At 53.0% G+C, this 23,640-nt stretch overlaps 2 protein-coding genes across 3 annotated transcripts in view; one reads left to right on the top strand and one right to left on the bottom strand.

Moving 5' to 3' along the window:
* Positions 1–8,799: 8,799 nt before the first annotated feature.
* SNN (stannin) lies at positions 8,800–17,874 on the top strand. The gene is made up of 2 exons (XM_057528515.1): positions 8,800–8,961; positions 16,118–17,874. The coding sequence occupies exon 2, from the start codon at positions 16,209–16,211 to the stop codon at positions 16,470–16,472; it is 264 nt and encodes an 87-aa protein (XP_057384498.1). The 5' UTR covers positions 8,800–8,961; positions 16,118–16,208; the 3' UTR covers positions 16,473–17,874.
* Positions 17,875–19,257: 1,383 nt separating this feature from the next.
* Positions 19,258–23,640, bottom strand: part of TXNDC11 (thioredoxin domain containing 11) — a 65,877-nt gene continuing 61,494 nt past the window's right edge. For both annotated transcript variants that reach the window (XM_057528514.1, XM_007188386.2), the window contains one exon: positions 19,258–20,015. In XM_057528514.1, coding sequence (XP_057384497.1) covers positions 19,373–20,015 — 643 coding nt within the window. In that variant the 3' untranslated portion in view covers positions 19,258–19,372. The remainder of the gene's footprint in view (positions 20,016–23,640) is intronic.

Genomic DNA, 23,640 nt, shown 5'->3' with positions numbered 1-23,640 from the left:
TGATCAAGAAACGCAAATCAAGATCTCAGCTGGAGGGCTTCCCTGGTGGCACAGTGGTTGAGAATCTGCCTGCCAATACAGGGGACACGGGTTCAAGCCCTGGTATGGGAGGATCCCACATGCCGCGGAGCAACTGGGCCCGTGAGCCACAGCTACTGAGCCTGCGCGTCTGGAGCCTGTGCTCCGCAACAAGAGAGGCCGCGACAGTGAAAGGCCCGCGCACCGCGATGAAGAGTGGCCCCAGCTCGCCGCAACTAGAGACAGCCCTCGCACAGAAACGAAGACCCAACACAGCCAAAAATAAATAAATAAATAAATAAATTAATTAATTAAAAAAAAGATCTCAGCTGGCAACAATTTCACACTCAACTGGAAAACATTTTTAAATCTAATAATACCAAGTGTCGGAGAGGATGTGGATCGTACATGCTGCTGGCGGGAGTGTAATTAGTGCACTGCCACATAAAGTACCTTGTTATCATCTCAGAAAAGTGAAACATTCACGTATTCTGAGTCCCAGTGATTCCATTTCTGGGTAAACATCCCAGAGAAACTCTTGCATGCGTACTAACAGCCACTTATGAGAATGCCCAAACAGCACTGTAAATTAGCAGACACCTGGACACTACCCAAAAGGCCACCCACAGGACAGCAGATGGGTCAGCCACGGTATACAGACCTAGTGGACATATAACACAACAGTTAAAACAAGTGAACCTCAATATGGGCCAATCTTAACTATACGTAGACTATTAAAGAAATTAAGCCCCATAAGAGTCAGACAGCTTGATACTCTTTCTTAGGTTATCTGGATTCCCTTTGTTATGGGTTGAATTGTGTCCCTGAAGAGAAACACTGAAGTCCCAATCCCTGGTACCTGGAAATGTGACCTTACTTGGAAATAGGGTCTTTGCAGACGTGATTAGTTAAGTTTAGATGAGGTCCTATGGGTTACAATGGGCCCTAAATCCAATGACTGGTGTCCTTATAAGAAGAAGAGGAGGTCCAAGCTGTAACAATCAGGCAAACAAAAGAAATAAAAGGCATCCATATTGGAAAGGAAGAAGTAAAATTATCTGTTTGCAGATGATATGATCTTATGTATAGAAAACCCTAAAGACTCCATCCAAAAGCTATTAGAACTAATAAATGAATTCAGTAAAGTTGCAGGATACAAAATCAACATACAAAAATCATTTGTGTTTCTATATACTAACAATGAACTATCTGAAAGAGAAATTAAGAAAGCAATCCCATTTACAATAGCATCAAAAAATGATAAAATACTTAGGAATAAATTTAACCAAGGAGGTGAAAGACCTGTACACTAAAAGCTATAAGACAAAACAAACAAACAAACAAAACCCTGATGAAAGAAACTGAAGAAGACACAAATAAATGGAAAGCTCTCTCGTATTCTCGGATTGGAAGAATTAATATTGTGAAAATGTGCAAACTATCTAAAGTGATCTATAGATTCAATGCAATCCCTATCAAAATTCCCACGGCATTTTTCACAGAAATTTAAAAAACTACCTTAAAATTTGTATGGAACCACAAAAGATGCCAAATAGTCAAAGCAATCTTAAGAAAGAAGAACAAAGCTGAAGGCATCACACTTCCTGATTTCAAACTATGTTACAAAGCTATAATAAAACATACTGGCATAAAACTAGGTACAGAGACCAGTAAAAAATGAATAGAGAGCCTAGACATAAATCCACGCACACAGTCAACTGATTTTTGACAAGGTGACAAGAACACACAATGTTTGAGAAAGGACCGTCTCTTCAATAAATGGTGCTGGGAAAACTGGATATCCACATGCCAAACAATGAAACTGGACCCCAGTCTTCCACCACTCACAAAAATTAACTCAAAATGGATCAAAGACTTAAATGTAAGACCTGAAACCATAAAACTCCTAGAAGAAAATATACAGAAAAAGCTCTTTGACATTGCTCTTGGCAATGATTTCTTGGATAAGACCCAAAAGCACAGGCAATAAAAACTAAAATAAACAAGTGGGACTACATCAAACTAAAGAGCTTCTGCACAGCAAAGGAAACAATCAACAAAATGAAAGGCAACCTACAGAATGGGAGAAAATATTTGCAAACCATATATCTGACAAGGGGTTGATATCCAAAACATACAAAGAACTCACACAACTCAATAGCAAAAAAAAAAAAAAAAAAAGTAAATAATACAATTTTTTAAATGGGCAAAGGACCCGAATAGACATTTTTCCAAAGAAGACATTCAAATGGCCAATAGGTACATGGAAAGGTGCTCAACATCACTAATCATTGGGGAAAAGCAAATCAAAATCTCAATGAGATAACTACTGAGCCTGCGCTCTAGAGCCCACGAGCCACAACTACTGAAGCCCGCGCACCGAGAGCCCGTGCTCTGCAACAAGAGAAGCCACTGCAATGAGAAGCCCGCGCACCGCAACGAAGAGTAGCCCCCACTCGCTGCAACTAGAGAAACGCCCACGCGCAGCAACAAAGACTCAACTCAGCCAAAAATAAATAAATAAATTAAAAAAAAAAAAAAAAAAAATCTCAATGAGATATCACCTCACACCTGTTAGGATGGATATCATCAAAAAGACAAGAGATAACAAATGTTGGGGAGGACGCGGAGAAAAGGGAACCCTCGTGCACTGTTGGCGTAAATTGGTGCAGCCACCATGGAGAACAGTATGGAGGCTCCTCAAAAAATTAAAAATAGAACTATCATATGATCCAGCAATCTCACTCCTGGGTATATATCCAAAGGAAATGAAACCAGTATCTTGAAGAGATATCTGAACTCCCATGTTTACTGCAGTACTATTCATGATAGCCAAGATATGGAAACAACCTAAATGTCCTTCAATGGATGAATGAATAAAGAAAATGTGGCATATATATACATACACATATATATATGTATATATACATATACATACACATATATATGTATACATATATATACATACATACACACTGTAATATTATTCCACCAGATGTTAAGTGAAATAAGCCAGACAGAGAAAGACAAATACTGTATGGTTATCACTTATATGTGGAGAAGAAAGAGAGAAAGAGGTAAAGAGAGATAGAAAGAAAGAGAGAAAGAAAGAAAGCAAGCTGATTTCATAGAAACAGAAAATAGAATGGTGGTTGCCAGGGGCTGGGGGAAGGGGGAAATGAGGAGATGTAGGTCAAAGGGTACAAGAATAAGTTACAAGAATAAGTTCTGAGGATCTAAGGTACAGCGTGGTGACTATAGTTAATAATTCACTATTGTATACTTGAAAGTTGCTGAGAGTAGATCTTAAACATTCCCACCATGTGCACACAGGTGCGTGTGCACACACACACACACACACACACACAGGGAGTTAACTATGTGAAGTGACGAATATGTTAATTATCTTCATCTGGGTAGTCATTCCCCAATGTGTATTATATCAAAGTATCACACTGTACACTTTAAATCATATTTGGCAATTATTCCTCAATAATGTTGGGGGGAAAAAGGAGAGGTGATGACACACAGAGGAGAAGGCATGTGAAGACAGAGGCAGGGGCTGGAGTGATGCACCTACAAGCCAAGGATTGCCAAGGATTGCTGGCAACCACCAGAAGCCAGGAGAGAAGCATGGAGCAGATCCTTCCCTAAAGGCTTCAGAGGGAACATGGCTCTGCCAGCACCTTGATTTTGAACTTTTAGCCTCCAGAACTGTGAGAGAATAAATTTCTATTGTTTTAAGCCATCCAGTTTGTGGGAATTGCTTCCAGCAGCCCTGGGGAAGCTAACATAGCCTTTTAATAAAGTTAGTAAGAAGAAACTAACATAAAAAATATATACTTTGAGGGACTTCCCTGGTGGTGCAGTGGTTAAGAATCTGCCTGCCAATGCAGGGGACACGGGTTCGAGCCCTGGTCCGGGAAGATCCCACATGCCTCAGAGCAACTAAGCCCATGCGCCACAACTAGTGAGTCCTTGCGCCACAGCTACTGGAGGCTGCGTGCCTAGAGCCCGGGCTCCGCAACAAGAGAAGCCACCGCAATAAGCCCGTACACCGCAACAAAGAGTAGCCCCTATTTGCCACAGCTAGAGAAAGCCTTTGCGCAGAAACAAAGACCCAACGCAGCCAAAAATAAATAAATAGATTTTTAAAAAAACTATATATATATATACACACACACTTTGAGGATAAAACCATACAAGAAGGAAAGCATGGAGTAATGAAGACAGGACCCAAGGTGATGGGGACCACGGGGTGGGGGATGGGATGGGGAAACCTCAAGACTGGACTTGGGCCACTGTTAGGGTTCTGGCTTTCGATTAATGGGTTACTTGGTGTGTATCATGTGATTAAAATAACTGTGGAAATTTTTAAGAAAAGCAGGTCATGTAAGACCAAAGAGAATACGCCATGATCTGGATTATGATCAGTCCATCATTCTCTGTACCTGAAGTTTCATTAAAAAATTACTTAAAATCAAAATAAAAGGGATCCCTGCACAGCTCGCTGTCTGCCTGCTTCCACGTCTGTGAGTTTCTCTGGTGCCAGGACGAGGCTGCATGCTCCCAGCTCGGGGCACACCTTCTCAGAGAGCCCCTGCCACCACACCTCTCACCTTACTGTCTTTCCCTTTTTCCCTAGCGCATACACTGTCTGATAACCCCTATAGTGTACTCATTTCTGTGTTTATCATCTGTCTTCCCCCAGGAGACTGTGAACCCCGTGAGGGCTGAGTTTCCTGTCTGATTCACACCTGTCTCCCCGGGAACTAGCACAGTGCTTGGCACAGAGGAGGTGCTCCATAAAGATTGGCTGAATGAATGAAAAAGTGAGTGAATAAATGAATGATTTAGTGAATGGGTGATGAAGGGGCGCCAGTGCCCAGGTGTACGTGTGTGTTTCAGGGGGTGGGTACCGCCCGTGGGAACGCAGGGCAGGCTCAGGGCAGGGAGCGGCTCAGGACAGTCCTGCCCTCCCCCCTCCCCAAGTCTGCCCCTCATCACGCTGATAACACAGACTCCAGGAATGAAGACCGGAGCCAACCCAGGCCGCCCTCAACCCATGACAACCCAGCTGGACTCTTCCGGTCAACACAGGAGCCCATGGGATGTCTCCGTCCCGGCCGGGGGCTCTGTCTGGCCCTGCAGTAAGAGGATTGGGCTGTGAGCGGCTGTGGGGTTCACCTCTGGCAGGTTCCCCACTTCAGCCATCCGTCTTCCACTGTCCTCACTGCTTCCATATCCCCCTACCATCTCCAGTTACTTCTGTTACATTTTGCTTTAAATTAACTCACTTATTTTTTTCCCCTGAATAGACTGAATTAAAAAGGAAGAGAGGGGGAACTCCCTGGCAGTCCAGTGGTTAGGACTTGGTGCTTTCACTGCCGTGGTTCTGGGTTCAATCCCTGGTAGGGGAACTAAGATCCCGCAAGCCACATGGAGCGGCCAAAAAAAAAATGTTTTTTAATAAATAAATAAAAACAAATGGGTATGTCACTATCAAAAATGGAAAAGCAATATCTGTGCCAAAAATAGAAAGTAACATAAACTGCAGAAAAACAACACGTTGTTAAATTCTAGATCAAGAGTGTGGATTGCCCAAGACTGTCAGCCTGAGGTCTGCTCCCTCCTGGTTATAAGGGAGCCGAGCCAGTGCTAGAGAGATGTTAAAGCCACCCACCAGCAAGGGAGGATTTCTCTCCTTGACCAGGATTGCTGTGTGATTCAGAACAAGATGGCGCCCTCTCTGTGTCCCGCCTAACCTCGCCCTGCAGAACTCACCAGCGGCTCACTTCTCTCCCTTTGGGGAACTTCCCACTGGCCAAGCAGTTTTCATTTCATTTTTAGGCCTGGAACCCTAAGAGCTGTGGGCTTGGCAAGGAGGCCCCACTGGAGTTTCCCCGGAGGCTGGCTGAGGCCTCTCTACTCCCCAGCAAACCCCACCCTTGTCCCAGTCCCTCCGTGCCCCAAGGGAAGCAGGCACAGGGCCAGCCTGGCACAGGGCAGGCCCGGCTGGGCCCCAGCAAGCCCCAGGGAGCCAGGGTGATCTCAGCCCTCGCCCTTAATTATCTTCCTGGCTAATGAGCATCTGAAAACCTCCATGTCATCTATAGGAGGACCCTTGGGATGCTGGGGGCAGGGAGGTTCTACAGGCCAGATGTCACCAATGGAGGGAGGTGGTAGGGGCCCCGAGAGAGGAAATGGGCTTGGGGAGGGGAGCTATACTTCCTGCCTCTTTGTAGGGGAGAAAGCTAGGGCTGGGGCAGGCAGTTATGGTGGCGGTTAAGTGCAGGACTCGGCAGCCTACTGTGCGGGCTCAGATCCAGGCTTGTTGCATACCACCTGTGACCTTTAGCAAACGCATTAGCCCCTTGCTGCTCAAAGTGTGGTCCCCAAACCATCAGTACCACCTGGGAGCTTGTGAGAAATGCAGAAGCTCAGGCCCCGACCTACTAAGTATCTACATTTTAACAAGACCCCCCAGGTGATTTCTGTGCACATGTGCCACTCTGTGCCTCAGTTTCCCCATCTGTAAAATGGGGATTAAAATGAATTTATGCATACGTAGTGTTCAGAACAGGGTTTGCTGCTATTATTATTCATTCATTGTTATTATTATTGAAGCAACTCACTCTGGGCAAGAGGGATGGCTGGACCCAGGTGGGCTATTCCCAGTCCCCCACCTCTCAGGGCCCCAGAGGTGGGTTGTCACTGTGAAGACCAGGAGCCTGAGGCTCACAGAAATGCAGTGATTTGCCCAAGATCCAAATGGGGGAGCCCAGGTTCAACCCCATTACTGTTCAACCCTATTACTAATGTTAAGAGTGAGTGAAATTGTTTCCTCTGCACAAGCCCTTGTGGTACTCACAACCGCCCTGTGAGGTCAACTTACTGTCACCCCCATTTTTCAGATGATGGAACTGAGGGACAGAGAGATTAGGGTGCTTTTCTAAAGCTACCCAGCAGGAAAGGCTGCACTGCAGCCGGGCAGTCTGACGCTCATCTGCTATGCTATGCTGCATTCCCCCTCTGGTTTTTTCCTCCCAGAACCTGTTCCCCCAAAGTGTCCCTGCTTCCCCTGTCATTTCTTTGACAACCCTGGCTCTGGGGCTCTGAGGCTGCTCCTCTCAAGTGCTCACCACTAATGAGGTCTTTGGCTACTTGAGGCTGGGACCGCAGAGGCCGCTGAAACTGGGTCTGTGGGAAGAACCTGCTTCCTTTCACCCTGGGCTCCCTGGTGTGGCTAATGGGGCAGGAGCCCTTGAGGGCCGCGCCACGCAGACTCAGGAGCAGGAATCGTTCTGGGCTGTCTGGCTCTGGCCTCTGGGGAGCTGACCTGGAGCTGGAAACCCCTCTGACTCTCTGTCCCCTCTTACTTTCCCCTCTTACAGCTCACATCCTGGGCCTGGCCTCTTGGCTAGGGCGCAGCAGGGCCAGACCTGGAGGTCTGCAGTCTGCCCATTCATTCATTCACTCCACAGGCACGCATCATACACTCTTGCAAATGTACAATTTCGCAACGCACAGGCGGGAAAATAACAAAGGGACCGCGCTAGGTGGATATCAGGGAGGGCCCTCCGAAAGATGGGAGTGGAAGAATGTTTCAGCTGAAGGAAACAGCACAGGCAAAGGCCCAGAGGTGGGAAACAGCTTGGCGCATTTGAAGCAGGAAGGAGAGACCAGCGACAGCGTGGCGACTATGGCCTTGAGAGCTGGGCCCTCCATCTTCTCCCAGAGGCCTCTGCTTGAGGCTGGCAAAGACATTTCCAGACAAGACTCCCAGCTTCCAGGATGAGGGGCTCCACCTCCCTGCTCCTGCCTTCCAAGCCAGAGGTGGCGATAAAGGGAACTTGGGCCACAGAGGCCTTGAAGTACCCACCCTTGCCCCTCTTATGGGCCCTGGCTGGGCACGAGGGGGAGTGTCCTCCTGCTGGACCGCCTTCTTGGGTGAACAAGTGGACTAACCGGCAGTAACTCCCAGGCAGACAGGCGTGGCCTCCAATCCTGCCCTCATTATATGCGGGCTATGGTACTTCAGCCCTCTGGAGCGTCAACTGGAAAATGAGTAGCTCTCCCTTTCCCCGTTGTCTCCATGAAATGTGTTGAGAGCTGAGTACAGGGCATAGCTCTTGGTGAGGGCCTAATCGCGGAGTTATTAAATTAAATAACCATGATTATAAGAGGCCAAGAGGCTGCAAATTCCCCACAGCTTCAGCCCGCAGCAAAATGAGAGCTCTGTGAGGGCAGGGTCCTTATCTGTCTTGCTTGTGGCTGTACCCGCGACCACTGGTGTACCCGGCACATGGTCGGTGTTCCATAAAGGTTGAATGAATGGACAGATGGATGACGAATTAATGAACTAATAAACGAGTGAACAACCAGCTCCCTCCCCAAGGAAGGACATTTAACTTAGGGGTCCTGCCTATCTTTTGCTCCTGCCCGGGATGCTGCCGCCCCCTGCTTCCGGGCAGCGTGCCACACTCTTACCTGCAGTGCACCTCAGTTTTCCCCTCCGTAAGCTGGCGGGAGTAAGGGGAGCCTCTGGGGCGTTGGAGGCTGGGCTCCCGGCCCGGGCCTCGCACCCACCCGCGCCCAATCGGCGCGCTAGGAGGCCGAACCCGCGCCCCGCCCCCAGCTCTGCCAGCTGCGCTCAGCCCCCGCCCCGCGCGCACGTGACCCCGCCCCGGCCCGCCCCGCCCAGCCGTCCCAGCGCGGACTCCCATTGGCTGTTCTAGGAGGGCCCCGCCCCCGTCCGGAGCGGAGCCGGAGATACCCCGCCCGCCGCAGAGAGGGGCTCCTGCGTCCGGACTGTGCGCTGCGGCCGGACCGGGCTGGCTGGCTGGCTGGCGGCTGGCTGGCTGGCGGGCGGGCGGGCGGAGCCGGGCCCGCAGGGCTGCGGGACGATCGGGGCGATCGGGCCGGGCTGCGGGCGGCGCCATGGTGAGAGGGGTCGGGCGGGCCGGGCGCTTGGGCCCGGCGGGGGCCTGCAGGAGGGGAAGGGGCCGCCCCGGATGGGGTGGGGGCGCGCGGGGGGGGTCTCTGAGGTGGGGGAGGGGCAGCCCGGGCGGGGGCGCGGCTTCGGGGGGAGGGTCTGTTCCGGGGGGCCGCGCCCGCGGGCGGGGGTTCTTTGTCCGCTGCGCTGCGGCGAGATCGGGACAAAGGAGGCGGCGGGGGGCGGCGGCGGCTTTGCAGCGAGCTGGTGTCCCCCCCAACCCAGTGCATGCCCCTCACCGCGGCCCGCAGTTCTGCGCCCCAGGCTGGCCGCGGGTCTCCTCCGGACACTTAGGGATTTTTTAAAATAACAGGAGGCGGGGATCCTGGCAACCTCCAGAGTGGTCAGGAGGGCTGCAGGGGGTAGGGGTGGGGGTCCTGGCGACGTCTGGCGCCCATTTCGCAGGTGGGGAAACTGAGGACGGGCTGCGGCGTTTGGTGCCCGGTTCCGTCGGTGGTGACTGCGCGGCGTGGGCATGACTGAGTCTCGTAGTCCCCCGTCCCCTAAGCTTCCCCCGCGCCAAGTCAAGCCGACTGGAGTTGCCTCTCCAGCTGTCGTTTCCCCTCCAGCTGTCGCCCCCTGGGCCGAGCTCCTTCCTCCCTCCAGCCTCGCTTAGCTCTTTGGTAGAGTCGGGGAGACGACGGAGTCGCCTGGCAGGGTTAAATGAGAGGGTGCGTGGAGCGCGCCTGGCACTGCGCCTGCACGTCGCCCGCGCTTGGCACGCGGGAGCTGCCGGGGCGCTTATCATCCCTGTGTCCCCAGCATAGAGCCGTCCACCCCAGTCACCCAGACTCTTCGGGTGGGGGCGGACTGGGGTTCACTTGTCCGCCTTGGCCCCTCAGGCAAGGGAGCGGGGAGGCGGGGGTCAAATAATATGACATTTTAGTGTCACAGTTGAAATCCCAGATTCTGGATCCAGGCTACCTGGGTTTGAATCCCTGCGCAGTTACTTTTGGGCTGTGTGACCTTGGGCAATTGATTTAACTTTTCTGAGCCACAGATTCTTTATCTGCAAAGCGGGCATAGTAATAACTCTAGGGTTGTTTTGATGCTGAAAGGAGATTATCTGTGTGAAGTGTTCAGCCCAGTGTCTGGCACATAGTAATTATTGCCAACTTTTGCCAGGCGTCTACTGTTATTACCAAAGTTGTTTGGCAAGTGAGCTGAGCCTGGGGCAGCCTGTGAGAATAGCCAGTGGCTGATTCACAGGGTGGGGGCACAGGAGACTCGCACTGACCTTGGGGCAGTCCCTGGGGTTCTGCCTGCGCCAGCTTCCTCTTCTGCACAGGGGAACCTGGTGGGTGCTGGTGCAAGTTTCCTCTCCGGGAGGACCGTGGTGTAATGGGTGGGTGGTGAGGGTGAGGTGACACTGGCCACAGAGCTGGGCACAGCCCAATGATTGTCAGTCTCTCATCCGCATCCCCACTGTTCTTGCCCTGGCTTTTGGAGGGCAGGGGCCTGTGTGATGCTTCCTTGGGTCCCAGCGTCTGCTCAGGCCTGGCACAGAGCAGATATGCCACCTGCCCCCTTGTCATGCCCCGTCCTCCCCACAGTCCTATGTTTCTAATCAGAAACTGGGCAGGAAATGTTTCCGGTTTGTGAACTGGGGTCCCCCGAAGAGCCTGGTTTGCTGGCACACCTGATAGATGGCTTTGTTGGGGGAAGGGGCATGGCTTCATCCCTGCGGAGGTGGTGGGTCCCCTGTAAGCAGGGCAGCCCCAGAAGGTGGAGGCTGCAGGGGGGGAGGGGTGGCAAGCTGGTGTCCAGCTGGGCTGGGTGACACTCATGATGTGCCCAGTTAAGCGAGAAGAAGGTGGCAGCGTGTCCCTGAGGAAGGCGCTATTTGTGGCACTGGGCCTGGACCAGGCCCTGTACCCTCCTGGGAGCAGGTCCTTCGGGGGGAGTGAGGGGCGACCCTGTGACACCCAGGAAGGTGTGGTGCCTGGTGACACACAAACCCGGTGGCCCCATAGCCCTTCTGTTTTCACATTTCTTATCACTTCTCAGCCTCCCCACAACCTGGCTGCTGAGGTCAAGGCCTCTTTCCCATTTTGCAGGCTGAGAAACTGAGGCCATTAGGAGCAGCTTGCTTGGCTGGGTCACAACAGCTAATGATAGTGAGTGGAGGGATGGTGTGGGGCAAAGGAGGGGACTCTTATCTGCTCTGCTGCTGGCTGGGTTCCACTGGGCCTTGAGTGTGTGAAGGGACCTGTGGAGTGGGGTTAAGGCTTCATTTTGGGGTCCCCTGAAGAGGCAGGGGTAACTAGAACCCAACCCAACATTGGGGAAGACCTAAGCCGTGGGCCTCCGAGGGCAGCAGGACAGTGGGGGATGCCTGCCCTCAGCTTGCTGGTGGCCGATGCAGGGTCTGTCCTCTGAACCCATCGGCGGTTGGGGGTGGGGCGGGGGAGAAGTCAGAGGGGTGGTGTCAGCAGACGCTGGGCTTTAGAGCTTGTTGAGATCCGTCCGAGGGAGGTGGGAGCAGGAGGGCGGAGGGAGGGTGGAGGATTGGCACTGTGTGTCTGGGGGGTCCAGATGGCCTTGGGCTTCCAGTGCCAGCTTTCGTCCTGACTGAGGGAGCTGGCAAGGAGATGCTACAGAGGTTGGGGGAGCATGGCCCGTCGCCCACCCCTAGAGTGCCCGGAGACTACAGTCCTCGGCTGTGCTCTGGCTCCCAGGCTGGCCTGACCCTCTGCACTTAGAAGACCCCTCCCTTTATTCTGCTGGGCCCCACTTCTGGGTCCCATCCTCCTTTATTCTGTCCAAGTTCACTCTTGGACGATCCATTCAAGCTCTCCACGCCTTAGTTTCCTCACCTGTGAAACTTGGATGGTAACGGTGAGCAGCGCTAGACACGGGCTTGTTGGGAGGAGTAGATGATGGTATGGCATAAGTGTTAACTGCTTTGGTGATTGTTCTAAGGGGGTCCAGGTTTCCCACGTGCCATCCTGGGCATCTACCTAGCCCAAGCTGTGGTCCTCCGCGTCCTGCCCTGTGTGCTTTCCTGGATCAGGGTGAGGGGTCAGCTGACTTGCAGGAGACATCTTAGCTTGGAGGGGCAGGAGGGAGGCCCTGAAGAGAGGAAGCAAGGGGTGGGGTACAGCCCAGGCCAAGAGGGTTCAGAGGGAACTGGCTGGCCGCCCTCATGCTTCAGGTTCCTCTGGGATCTGCATCTCAGTGGCATCTTCCCTCCCCTCCCCTCCCCTCCCCACAGCTCGTGCGGTGACAGCTGCCCCTCCGTGGGCTTGGGCCAGGCCTGCCTGGGACCCACTTGCACACGTGGCTCCTGCCCCCATGCTCAGCCTGCAGCCTGTCCTTCCACGCAGGCTGCCAGCTCCCTTGAGGGGACCCGTGGTGGCTTTGAGATTTGGGGGCATTCAGGGGTGGGGGCTGCCAACCGTGATCCCCATGCAAGCAAGGTCTCCTCTGATTACTGCCTCCCCAGGCTTGGAGTGGGCGGTCAGCAGACATTCATTGAGCACCTGCTGTGTGCTGGTAATAGGGCTGGGGATCCAGCAGTGGGCAAGATGGACAGTGCCCTCCTACAGGCTCAGCGTCCACTGCGGGAAGGAGACGGCAGCCAGGGAAACACCTTCCCTGACCCAAGAGAATTTCACGTGGCAGAGCGCCAGGAAACAAGAGGAAGTAGTACGAGACGATGGCCAGTGGGGGTGGGCTGCGTCTGGAGCCTGGGTGATCTGGGAAGGCAGCCCCCAAGAGACACCTTCTGAGGAAGTCCCGTCTGATGGGAAGGAACCAGTCACGGGACACTCAGGGAAGAACACTCCAGGCAGAAGGAATAGAAAGTGCAGAGGCCTTGAGTGGGGGGGCGGAAGGGTGTGAAGAAGCTGGGGAAACGGAATTTGGATTCTCTGCTGGTACCAGGGAGGGTTCTGAGCAGGGGATGACATGATCAGAGTTTTTAAAAGATAGGTTCTCAGGAAATACTTGCTGAGTGAAGGAACAAACACATTCAAGGGAGGGCCAGGGACCGCAGGCAAGGCATGACTGTGGCCTGGTCACCTGGCTCTGCCCGCTCCTCCTGACCTGGGGCAGGGGCAGCAGACAGGGTTTTGAGGTCACCGCTCCTCTCAGAGGGTCCTTGGAGCTGGGGCTACCGCTGCCTCAGTTTGCTGGTTGGTTGTTGGTCCCGGGACCGCTTGTTCTGCGCCCCCACCCCCACCCCAGCACTCAGAGGCACTTCCTGGGCTCCTCAGCTGGTTTGGCCCCTGGGGTCGCCCCTCCCCAGGTCTTGCTGCCATTGTTTGATTTCCCTCTTCCTGCCCCTGAACCACCCCCTGCTCCCCAAACACACACACTTCCCCTTCTGCATTGACACTGACTTGCCTTCCTGTCAGGAACCCAGGGGGAGGGCAGGCACCCCAGCAGGCGCTGGACACAAGGGCCAGTGGAGAGGGTGAGGCGGGGAGGGACGGGCAGCCAGGTGTGCTCCCGAGCGGGACGAGAGCCCAGGGGTTGGGGCAGGTTCACCCAGCTGCAGCCAGCAGGCTCTCTGGGGGTTGGGGGGAATCACCTGCTCCATGTGGAGGCCCAAGAGGACAGGCTGAGCAGAGCTGTGGGAGCTGATGGTGGCAGGGGAGACGCCAGAGGCCTCTGGGTGGGCACAGAAGTGTGCAGGGCCACTCACGGAGCACACGGCCCAACAGGGGAGGCAGATGCCAACCCGATGGCTCTGACACAGAAGCCAGGCTTGCACGTTGAGGCTGGTGCCCTGGAGGGAGGGTAGGAGGGAGTGCAGCCACAGGACGAAGAGGACTTCCTGGGCCGCGGGGTCAGGAAGGCTCCCCGCCTGAGCTGGAGTTAATAACCAGGGCAGCCTCCACATGTTGATGTTTGTCTGGGGTCTTTGGGGAGCTGTCCCATGCCATGTGACAGGTTTACCAGCATCCCTGGTCTCCATCCACTTGATACAGTAGCACCCACACACACACTAGCTGTTATAATCAAAAATGTCTCCAGACGTTGCCACATGTCCCCTGGGGGGCACGGCTGCGCCCACTTGAGAACCACTGCACAAGGGTAAGGGGAGCAGAGCATTTGGGCAGAGGGACCTGGCTGGGCAAAGGTCTGGAGGCAGGAAGGAGCGTGGGGTCAGCGGGAGAGGAGCAGGGGTGGAGATGCTTCGTCAGGTCTCGTCACTGCAGGGACTTGGGGTCTTTCCTCTGAATGACAGGGGCACTGGCTGCAGTGGCCCCCACAGGTGGACCAGGGAGCCTGTTGAGAGTGATGGCAGCGGCTTGACCCTGGGGGCAGTAAGAAGGGGGCAGACTCCAGGGATGTCGCCCCCTCCTGACTAGGACCCCTCTGCACAGATGGGTGTGGGAGCAGGGCAGTTCTGGTGGTCTGTAGGGTTTTCTCAGGGCCCGGTCCCCGGACAGACTCAACGGGCGTTGACTTAGCTGCCTTTGACCTTCAGGCAAACCTGGCCCTGGGGTTGGGGTGGAGGGCTCCCTGGTGTGGATAAGAATCATTTCTAATTAAGCTGTCATTGCTCCAGGAGGGCAGGTTCCATCCTGTCTGGAGGGAAAAACCTTCTGCTTCCAATGATGTCTACCTGCACTGATGTCTGTCTTCTCCAAAAAAAAAAAACAGATTCAGACAGCTGAGCATCGACTCTGCCCCCACTGTGCCCAGGCGTCGCAGGCATCCTCGTAACCACCTGGGTGTTAGTTACTATTATTTGCTCCGTTTACGGTCAGGCAGGAGAAATTTTTAAAGTGCAAGGTCGGTCTTGGGACCCAGGGGAGCCACCACCTCCAATCTCAGTGGGTTGTCGCTGCCTGGGACTTGGGGCACGTACACCCCCTCCCCGCCCCCACCCAAACCAGCTGATCTCCAGCTGCAGCCACCGGCGGCTCCCTCGGCTCCTCGCACTTGCCAGCGGTCCCTCCTGCCTTCAGAGCCTTAGCAGACGGTGTTCCCCTGCCGGGAACGCTCTTCAGGGGCTGGCTTTCCCGCACATGCACATCTCATCAGCATCACTTCCCTGAGTTTCGCCTGCCCCGCCCAGTTTAGCATCGTGGCATCTGGTCCCCTACGTTCCCAGCATTGCATTCCTGCATTTGTAGTGACAGGTGTTTGGCATATTGACCCGTTTGTGGTCTGGCTCCTGCACCAAGACGCCGGCAGAGGCTGGTCTGTCCCGCTCTCCCCTGCCCTCCTCAAAGTTTTTCCAGAGCCAGGTCAGCTACAGCTTCTTTGCAGGCAAAGGCTGTTGTCGGCTGCACTCTCTCACAGGTGTTCCAGAAGACTCTTTGAGCTATATATGTCCCCTGTTCATGAGAGGGGCTGATGTCATTTCCCTGCTTTTGAATCCCTCATCTCTGGCCGTCTTGAAGCACTTTCTTTTTTTTTTAATTTATTTTTGGCTGCATCGGGTCTTCGTTGCCACGCACAGGCTTTCTCTAGTTGCGGCGAGCAGGGGCTACTCTTCGGTGCAGTGCGCGGGCTTCTCATCGCGGTGGCTTCTCATGTTGTGGAGCATGGGCTCTAGGTGCACGGGCTTCAGTAGTTGTGGCTCACGGGCCCTAGAGCGCAGGCTCAGTAGTTGTGGCGCACAGGCTTAGTTGCTCCGCGGCATGTGGGATCTTCCCGGACCAGGGCTCAAACCCGTGTCCCCTGCATTGGCAGGCGGATTCTTAACCACTGCGCCACCAGGGAAGTCCCTGAAGCACTTTCAATCTGTGAGCAGTTACTGAACACCTAGTGGTGCTGGAGTTCTAAAACATTCACCTTAAAGAGACCCTCTTTCAGCCTCTGCTGCAGTGGTGACGGAGGTCTCGGGTGCCCCCTCTCCTTCCTGTCAGGTTTGTGCTGAGGGAGGATGACCGCCTGTCTGGTAGCAGAGGCACTGAAGGTATTAAATGAAAGTGGCTGGGGTGAGCGAGGGGAACGCTGGTGGCATCGTGAACAAAAAAACCCAGCAAATGCCAACCAGCCTGTTTCTCACTAGGATGAGGGCAGGACGGTCAGGCTTAAGAAATGATTAAAAATAGACCCCATGGAAGAGCAAGCCCGAGTGTGTGGGCTGTCAGGGTCCCCGGCGGACTCCCCGGCGTAGCCTCATCTTGCTCTTTCTTTCAGGGCTCTCGTGTCCAGCCTGGGTTCCAGCCTCGCTGAGCCGTCCCCACCAAGACCTTCCTGCAGAGGGGTCCCCTCCGCTCAAGCGCTAACCATGTCCATCATGGACCACAGCCCCACCACCGGTGTGGTCACGGTCATCGTCATCCTCATCGCCATCGCTGCCCTGGGGGCCTTGATCCTGGGCTGCTGGTGCTACCTGCGGCTGCAGCGCATCAGCCAGTCGGAGGACGAGGAGAGCATCGTGGGGGATGGCGAGACCAAGGAGCCCTTCCTGCTGGTGCAGTACTCGGCCAAGGGACCGTGCGTGGAGAGGAAGGCCAAGCTGACCCCCAACGGCCCTGAAGTCCACGGCTGAGCCGGGATGCGGAGGCTCCTGGGCCTGTCCGCCGCCAGCCGAGAGGCGCAGTAGGGACGAAACCACAGACGTGCTGCCATCTGAGAGGAAGGGTTGACGCTTGCTGGCATGGCCTCGCCGGGCTTCGTCATCGCATGCACCGACTCCTGGGGTCCCGGCGGTCCTGAGCCAGGGCTCAGTGGCACTGGGCAACCCCTCAGCCTCCTGGTAGGACTGCCCATTGCAGGCAGTGGGCAGGCCTGACCTTGCTGGGGCTCACGGCCCCACGGCGCTTTTGTTACTTGAATGTTTAGCTGAGCCTGTTTTCGATGGAGCTACTACTGTAACGCGTGAACTCACAAGCCTGTGAACTGTAAATAGGCCCCAGAAGCACGTGCTTAAGCCTCTTTTGCTGATTTTTTAAAAATATAGAGCACATGGGACTGTCCGTACTAACGCTGAGTCAAGGCGGGAGGGAGGGTCTTAGACTTGTAAGGCCCACATTGCACTTGGCAGGGGCCTCAGATACACGTGTGTATGTAGAGGACGTGACACGTCGGCTTTAAGTCTCGCGGCTGACCCGTTGGGGTGCTTTGGCGATTTCTGCTTCGTGAGCAATGAATGGGAGCGGCAGCACATCCCACCCCCTCCTGCTCTAGGTAGATGAGGTTGTTAAATGCCAGTTCCTGTTGCTGGTGGAGTGATTGCAAGGAAGCTACTGCAGCTGCTTGGGAGCCGGTGAAGGACGAGTCAGGGCACGAGGCCCGAGTCCCGAGGCTGCCAGGCGTCCTAGTGGCAGAGCAGTTTCTGGCCCCCATGGTCTTGAGCATGCTGAGCACCCTGCCCCCCACCCAGCTTTACTGAGCACAGGCTTCGCTAGAGACACCAGAGCCGCGGTGGCTACCTGTATCCCAAACCCAGTTGGCCCAGGAAGGAGAGAACATTGTGCTTTTTGTTTGTTGTTGTATTTAATATTTTCCGCACTGGAGGGGGCGGCGGGGGGCGCTTGGTTTCTTCTCCCCGCCCTTTTCACAAATTCGCTTCCTTTCCTCCCAGATTCCCACCCACCTGCTGGGTCCTGGATTTCATTTTCCTCAGTGGGCCACCTAGAAGGAGGGTCCCCTGACCTTGCTCTAAGAGCGCCAAGTGTCACTTCTTGTGTGCCTCTGCACACAGGAGCCCCCAGCAGCCTGTGCTTAGTGGGCGCCCAGGGGAGGCGGCTGGGGGGAGAGTGAGTTTCAGGTTCAGGATTTGGTTTTTGCAAAGGTGACGCGTTTGGTGGCTCTTGGTCAGGCCAGTGATTCCCACCCCGCCCCTCCGAGATGTCCCTTGTGTGTACTTCAGTGAACTTGCTTAGGTTTTTAATCCCACCACTGTAAGCACACCCTAAGCTATCATGATTAAAATGTGACTTGTGTCTGCATCCTCGGGAATAAACTGGAGGCCAGCCCCGGGTGAGCTGGGGAGCGCTGGCCCTCAGCACTTGAGCCGCCTTGCCAGCAGCATGGGCAGGGAGCTCCCGGGTGGCCAGGGGCTGCCCCCGATTCCCAGCTCCCCCTCAAAGCTCTGGCCTCCTGGTCAGGCGGAAGGCGGCCCCTCTGGCCTATCCAAATCTCCTCTAAAAAGCATGTTGAACTAATCAACTTTCTAGAACCCCTAGGAGGGAGCTTAAGGAACACTTCTTTTAGCGGCGTACCCCTAACTTAACGGTCAAACATTAAGGTATAGCTTGGGGGGAGGGGAGGAGTAGCTAGTTAGGCCATTTGAGCTGAAGGCAGGATTGAGACAGCACACGTGGGCTACTAAGGAATCCTTAGAAGGCGGCCGGGCTTTAGTACAGGGGAGGAAATGCCTTTGGCCCCCACCTGGGGATGGCCAAGCATGAGTCAGGCTGGAGACCAGCAGAAGGGCCTGTAAGCAGCACACAGGGTGTGGGCGGGAGGAGGGGTCAGAAGTTCTAAAGGGGTCAACTGGAAGGTCAGGGAGGTGTATTTCCTAATGAAGGACATAAGAAAAATGGGGCAGGTGTAGGGGTGTTCGATCCATTCCCCTCACGTTTCAGAACTTCAGGCTTTCTACCTCTACTTTCTGCAGCCGGCAGCCTGCACCTAAGGCTGTCTTTCCTTTACCCAAGTAACCGAGGAGCTCCGGGGACTTGCATTTTCAGTCCCTGAGCCTGACCCTGACAATGACCATTGCTTGACTGTCAAACTCGCCCTGAGCTTCTTACTGTGCCGGTGCAGTTTCAGTTTTGAAAAGATGAAGCATCACTTTCTCCTCAGTTTCACTCCTGGAGGTTCCTTATCCTACGACATCTGTGCCATTTGCATCAGGTCCAGCAGCATGGCGTCAGTGCCGGGTGAGGGTCACAGGCATGGTGGGGCACTAGTGGGGTCTCTGGAGGCAAGTGGAAGTGCCTGCAGAACTGGTGACCAACCACATAACAGCTCTCACTGTTCTTGGTCAACAGCTACTTTTTTTAGCATAGACACCAGAGCCACACACTCAAATGGCTTAGTTAAGTTATGACCTCTCATTGAATTCTTTCTGAATAGCCCAACTGTTGCGTCCAAGTTTTCTGACTAGTCAGTCAGGACATCAGCCTTTCATTCTGCATGTCATCGCAGAAGCAACAGCAGGGGGATGGGGAGGGAACGCCGACACTGAGCCACTAAAATATGGACTAACTTTTCAGACCAGTCTTCAAGTGGACTGTGCTACTGTTTCTGTCTCAAAGCTACCAAGTTTGTGCAATAAGTGGAGGGGATGTCACCCCTGTTCAATAAAAGCTGAACGACATTCAAGCTGATTTTCTAGACCACTGAGAAAATCTTTATTTACAATAAATTTCAATAAAATTTGCATAAATATATTCGCAATGTACAGTCTTCACCTCTGATTTCTTCGTGTCATTTTCAAAGTTAGTCTGTCCTGTTCTCGGTGCTCCTTTCGGAGGCCAGCGTGGAGCTGACGTTGGAAGGCGGAGGGGTGCTGGCTGGTAGCCGGGGGGCGCCCGAGGGCTTGCGGTAGTCCGATCGCGCCTCGTCCGGGGGAGCACGGCCTTCGGCCCCGTCCCTGCCCTCCAGTTTCTGCTCCATGGTGGCCACGAGGATCTTGAGCCAGGTGTTCTCGGTGAGGAGGTTCTCCGAGGCATCGGCCAGCTCCTGGAGCTGGCGGGCCACCTCCTCAAGCTGCCGGCTCTTCTGCTCGTGCAGGGCCTGCAGCTGCTCGCTGTGCCGCTGGAGCAGGCTGCGCTGCCTCTCCAGCGTGTGCTGCCGCCGCCGCAGCTGCTGCTCGTCCCTGCGCGTGCTCGAGAGCCAGGCCTCCACCTGCCCCTGCGCCTGCTGCAGGGCGCTGATCTCCGCCCTCAGCTTCTGGATCTCCCTCTCCAGATGGGAGATGTGCCCCTGCTGCAGGACGGCCTCTCTCTGAAGACACTCTTTGGTAGGAGGGTTAACCAAGTTCTGGGGGGCAGAAGCAGGGTCTGAGTGATGCAAAATGAACCTCAGCAGATTTGGAAGGGTGATGGGAAGGTCTTCGGGGTATTTCACACTTAGGTCCTTTCTGGAGAGAAAGGGAAAGGAGTCAAAGATAAGAGAGTCACACCAACATTCTTAGTCCAAAACCAGACTGCCGCCGAAGGTCAAGCTGCTTATTTCTTACCAAAAGGAAGTCAGCATGAAAAATGTCATCTGGCAAAAAATTTTCTACAAAGCTGAGGATGTCCCATATGCTGCTTCTGTAATTAAGGTGGTTTATCTCAAAGGTGTGTCTGTTCCTGAGGACAAAGAGCTCAGTTTCTGTTCACAACCTTCCAAGAAAGATAAGAACTCAGGGCAGAGGGGCCTCCGTGTGCTCTCAGACGCCCAGTGGCGTGTCAGGAAGGGTGTCCGGGGGCAGGACTGCCACCCACGTCACTATTGTGGCCATCGACAATGCTTGGCGAGATGGGAAAAACCTCCAACACTCAGCCTGGCTCTTCAGCAAGCATTTATTACACACTATCCAAGGCAAGAGTTCTCAACTGGGGTAACTGTACCCTCCCTTCCCCAGGGGACACTGGGCAACATCTGGAGACACATTTTATTGTCACGATGGTGGAGGTGCTACTGGAGCCCCACCCTTGACAAACAGACCAAGGGGCTCTGAGGAATTAAGGTTGCCGGGCCCTGAGAGCAGAGAATAAGGAAGGAGGGTGACATATGAAGGGGATTTTCCCCAAAGCTTTGCTGCAAGTCCTGATGTACAAAATTCCTTTTTAGAACTTGTCATCCAATTGTCTTGATGACCAAAATTTCTGCCACAGATACATTTACCTGTGTATACACCACCTGGCTGCAATAAATCCAAACCAGCAGCTTTAGCATGAGGGGGGCAGACACCATCCAGTATTAAAGGAGTGGAGGTGAAGGGCACGACTCCAGGGCCCACCTGCCTCCGGGGCCTCACAGGACTCCTCTGTGGCCTGCACTGCTTTGTCTGTAAAGGGGGGAATATGAGTCTCATCTACCCCCAGAGGACTGCTGTAAGGACTGCATGAGTTACCTGAAGGCTCAGGGAATGTTAGCTTGAAAAAAAAAAACACCACCACCACATGGTTCCTTAGAGAAACTAACCAGAAACCCCTCATTAAGAGGTTGCACACCCTCTCCACACACAAAGCCAGTGGCCAAACACCTAAGAAAAGACAAAAGGTGTTCTATCAAAGGGTAGCCCTTTCCCTATGAAATAAAAATCACAGGGAAATTAAAATCAGATATGTCCCATTTTATACATTTATGGAAACTTTCAGGTAAATGGAATAATTTTTAAACTTTGGGGGTACGTATATAACCACGCCTTCCTTTAAAGCATAGTTTTCTTAACATCTAAGCTTTCTCCAAGTGGGGCCTCCCAGCCATTCAACTGACAACTAAGAACATCCTGGCCCCTGTGAAGTGCGGGTGAGGACGGACAAGCAGAGGCTGGATCCACCCCTAAGTTCTGCAACACAACCTGCTCTTCTAGGCAGAGCAAATGTGCATCATCCCCAGCAAAGAGCTTAGTGTGTGTATCTGGAGACATTTACAGGACAGAAAACGATACCGGTAAACGTGCTATTTTAGAGTTTCTGGAGCAATCTCCATGAACCTACCTGATGGGTGTGCTAAAATGCTTTCCAACTTCTTAGAAGTCGCAAGGGTACAGAGCGTCAACAAACTGCTTCCAAAATGGTAATCATTTTGAAAGTGTAGTGGTAGAAGGTCCCACTGTTTATTGGACTCTGGTCTCAGTTCACCAGGAGTATGTGTACGCACCTCTAGCATGTCAAAGGCTAAATACAAAGTGACCAATGGGGTAGAAGTTATCTGCTCCAAAGAGGGGCTATAATACTGAGGGAAGGTGGGCTGCTCCTCTAAAGAAGCGAGGTCCTTCCCCAGGGGACACATCAGAATGAACCCCCCACCCGCTTCTGATCTCCTGGCCCAGAGCCGGGCCAGAGCACCTGCATTTTGGAAGGTCACACAGAGTGGGGGAAGAAGAGTGGTTCTAAGGTGCCCCGGCACAAGAAGGCGGCCCTGCTGGGAGCAGGAGGTAGTCCAGGCTGTGCACTGTGGCAGAGGACAAGCTCTTTCCTACGGTTTCTTTCATGATCATAAAATACAAACGACGTGCTCACTGAGGACCATTTGCAAAGGATATAAAAAGCATACAAGAGGCACCCCCGTGACCACTGGTAACCTTCACTCCTCCAAAATTATCGTCGTCAACATCTTGATACCTTCCCTTCTGCACACATTTTAACCCAGTGCCATGTGTAAATTTATATTTTACCAAAATGCATATATACTTTTATATTCTTTTCACTAAAAATGACATAAGCATGTGCCCTGTGAAGAAGGTCTTACTGCTTATTACCAGTTTTTTGTTTCCTCTTTTGTGAGCTGTCAGCTTTTTGCCCTTTACCTTCTGAGTGAACTGAACACTCACTTTCGACCAGTTAATGAAGAGCTTGCTTCACTTCTGATTACCATTTATTTTTAGGAAATAAGAAAAATTCCATTCCAAAGCAGTAAGGCTTTGGTTTACCAAGCTCTCTGCATTAGAATGGAACTGGACAGTCTACTCCTATTCAGTATTTACTTTCTTGACTTCTCAATACAAGGGAACTAGGAAGAGGCTGTAGCAGCGACCTTCCTGCAGGGCATGGAAAATGAGCTCATCTCTATGCTGACTCCATCAGGCAACCTCAGAATGAAAGGCACTCGACCCAAACGCGAAACAATTCCAGCTGCTGAGAACCTCTTTGTGCAAAGGCATGTGCTGGGTGTTAGGACGTCAATGTTTTTTCCAACTATGACTGAAATTTGAAAATTATGGTGTGCTAAACTTCATGCCCCACCTCTGTCCCACACACGATGAAATTACTTGTGTTAATTGTCCATGGTTCCTGGACCGTGTGGCACCTGAGACACTTCTTAAAAAGAAAAAGGATCGTCACAATACAGTCAGCAGTAGAACTGGGTGAGTCACACTCTGTTTTTAGTGCGTGGTTTGACAAGACCCTACTACCACAGGAAGTATTCCAGCAAAAATTCTTTGAGATAAGGAGGAAAAACCAAGGAAATGATTCAGTACACATGAAGGAAGCACTCTCCTAGAGAAACATGAAGAGCATGGCAGTGGCTGCAATAAACAGTAAAAGCGAGCGCCAGAGAATAAAAGACATGTGAGTTAGGGAACGTCACTAAAATCATCCTGCAAATGCTTTTCCCTATAAAGATATTGTCAAAGCCATGTGACTGGGTCCCTGAGGACCCATCCTTTTAAAAACAAACAGGAATCTGTACCAAGAGAACATCTGGTTTATCAGGCTTTAAAAGGCCAAGAGTTAATTTCCCTTCTACCAAAACATCTGGATCCACATTCACTAACTGCCAGGTCACGTCCCCTTGCTAACGGCCCATCCCTGCTCGCTGGGCTTTCAGGGAAGCTGCCCTGATCACTCACCTTGGAGCACCACTTAGACAAATATGAAGAGATCAAGGTGACAGCCCCGTCAGGTGACATTCACAGAAGTCTGCACAACTGGGGAGAAGGCTTCTTGAACCCCAGTATGCGGGTGCAGTGGGTAGAAGGGCCTCCGTTTCCTCCTTGTACCAGGGGGCCGAGGTGGCCATCCGCAGGGCTCAATGACAAATGACTCACG

This window comes from Balaenoptera acutorostrata, chromosome 15 (assembly GCF_949987535.1).
Source record: "Balaenoptera acutorostrata chromosome 15, mBalAcu1.1, whole genome shotgun sequence".
Taxonomy (NCBI): domain Eukaryota; kingdom Metazoa; phylum Chordata; class Mammalia; order Artiodactyla; family Balaenopteridae; genus Balaenoptera; species Balaenoptera acutorostrata.
This window is presented reverse-complemented; position numbering and strand designations above follow the sequence as displayed.

Coding starts and splice junctions, on each gene's coding strand:
- SNN (XM_057528515.1), top strand. CDS start 16,209: ATGTCCATCATGGACCACAGCCCCACCACCGGTGTGGTCACGGTCATC.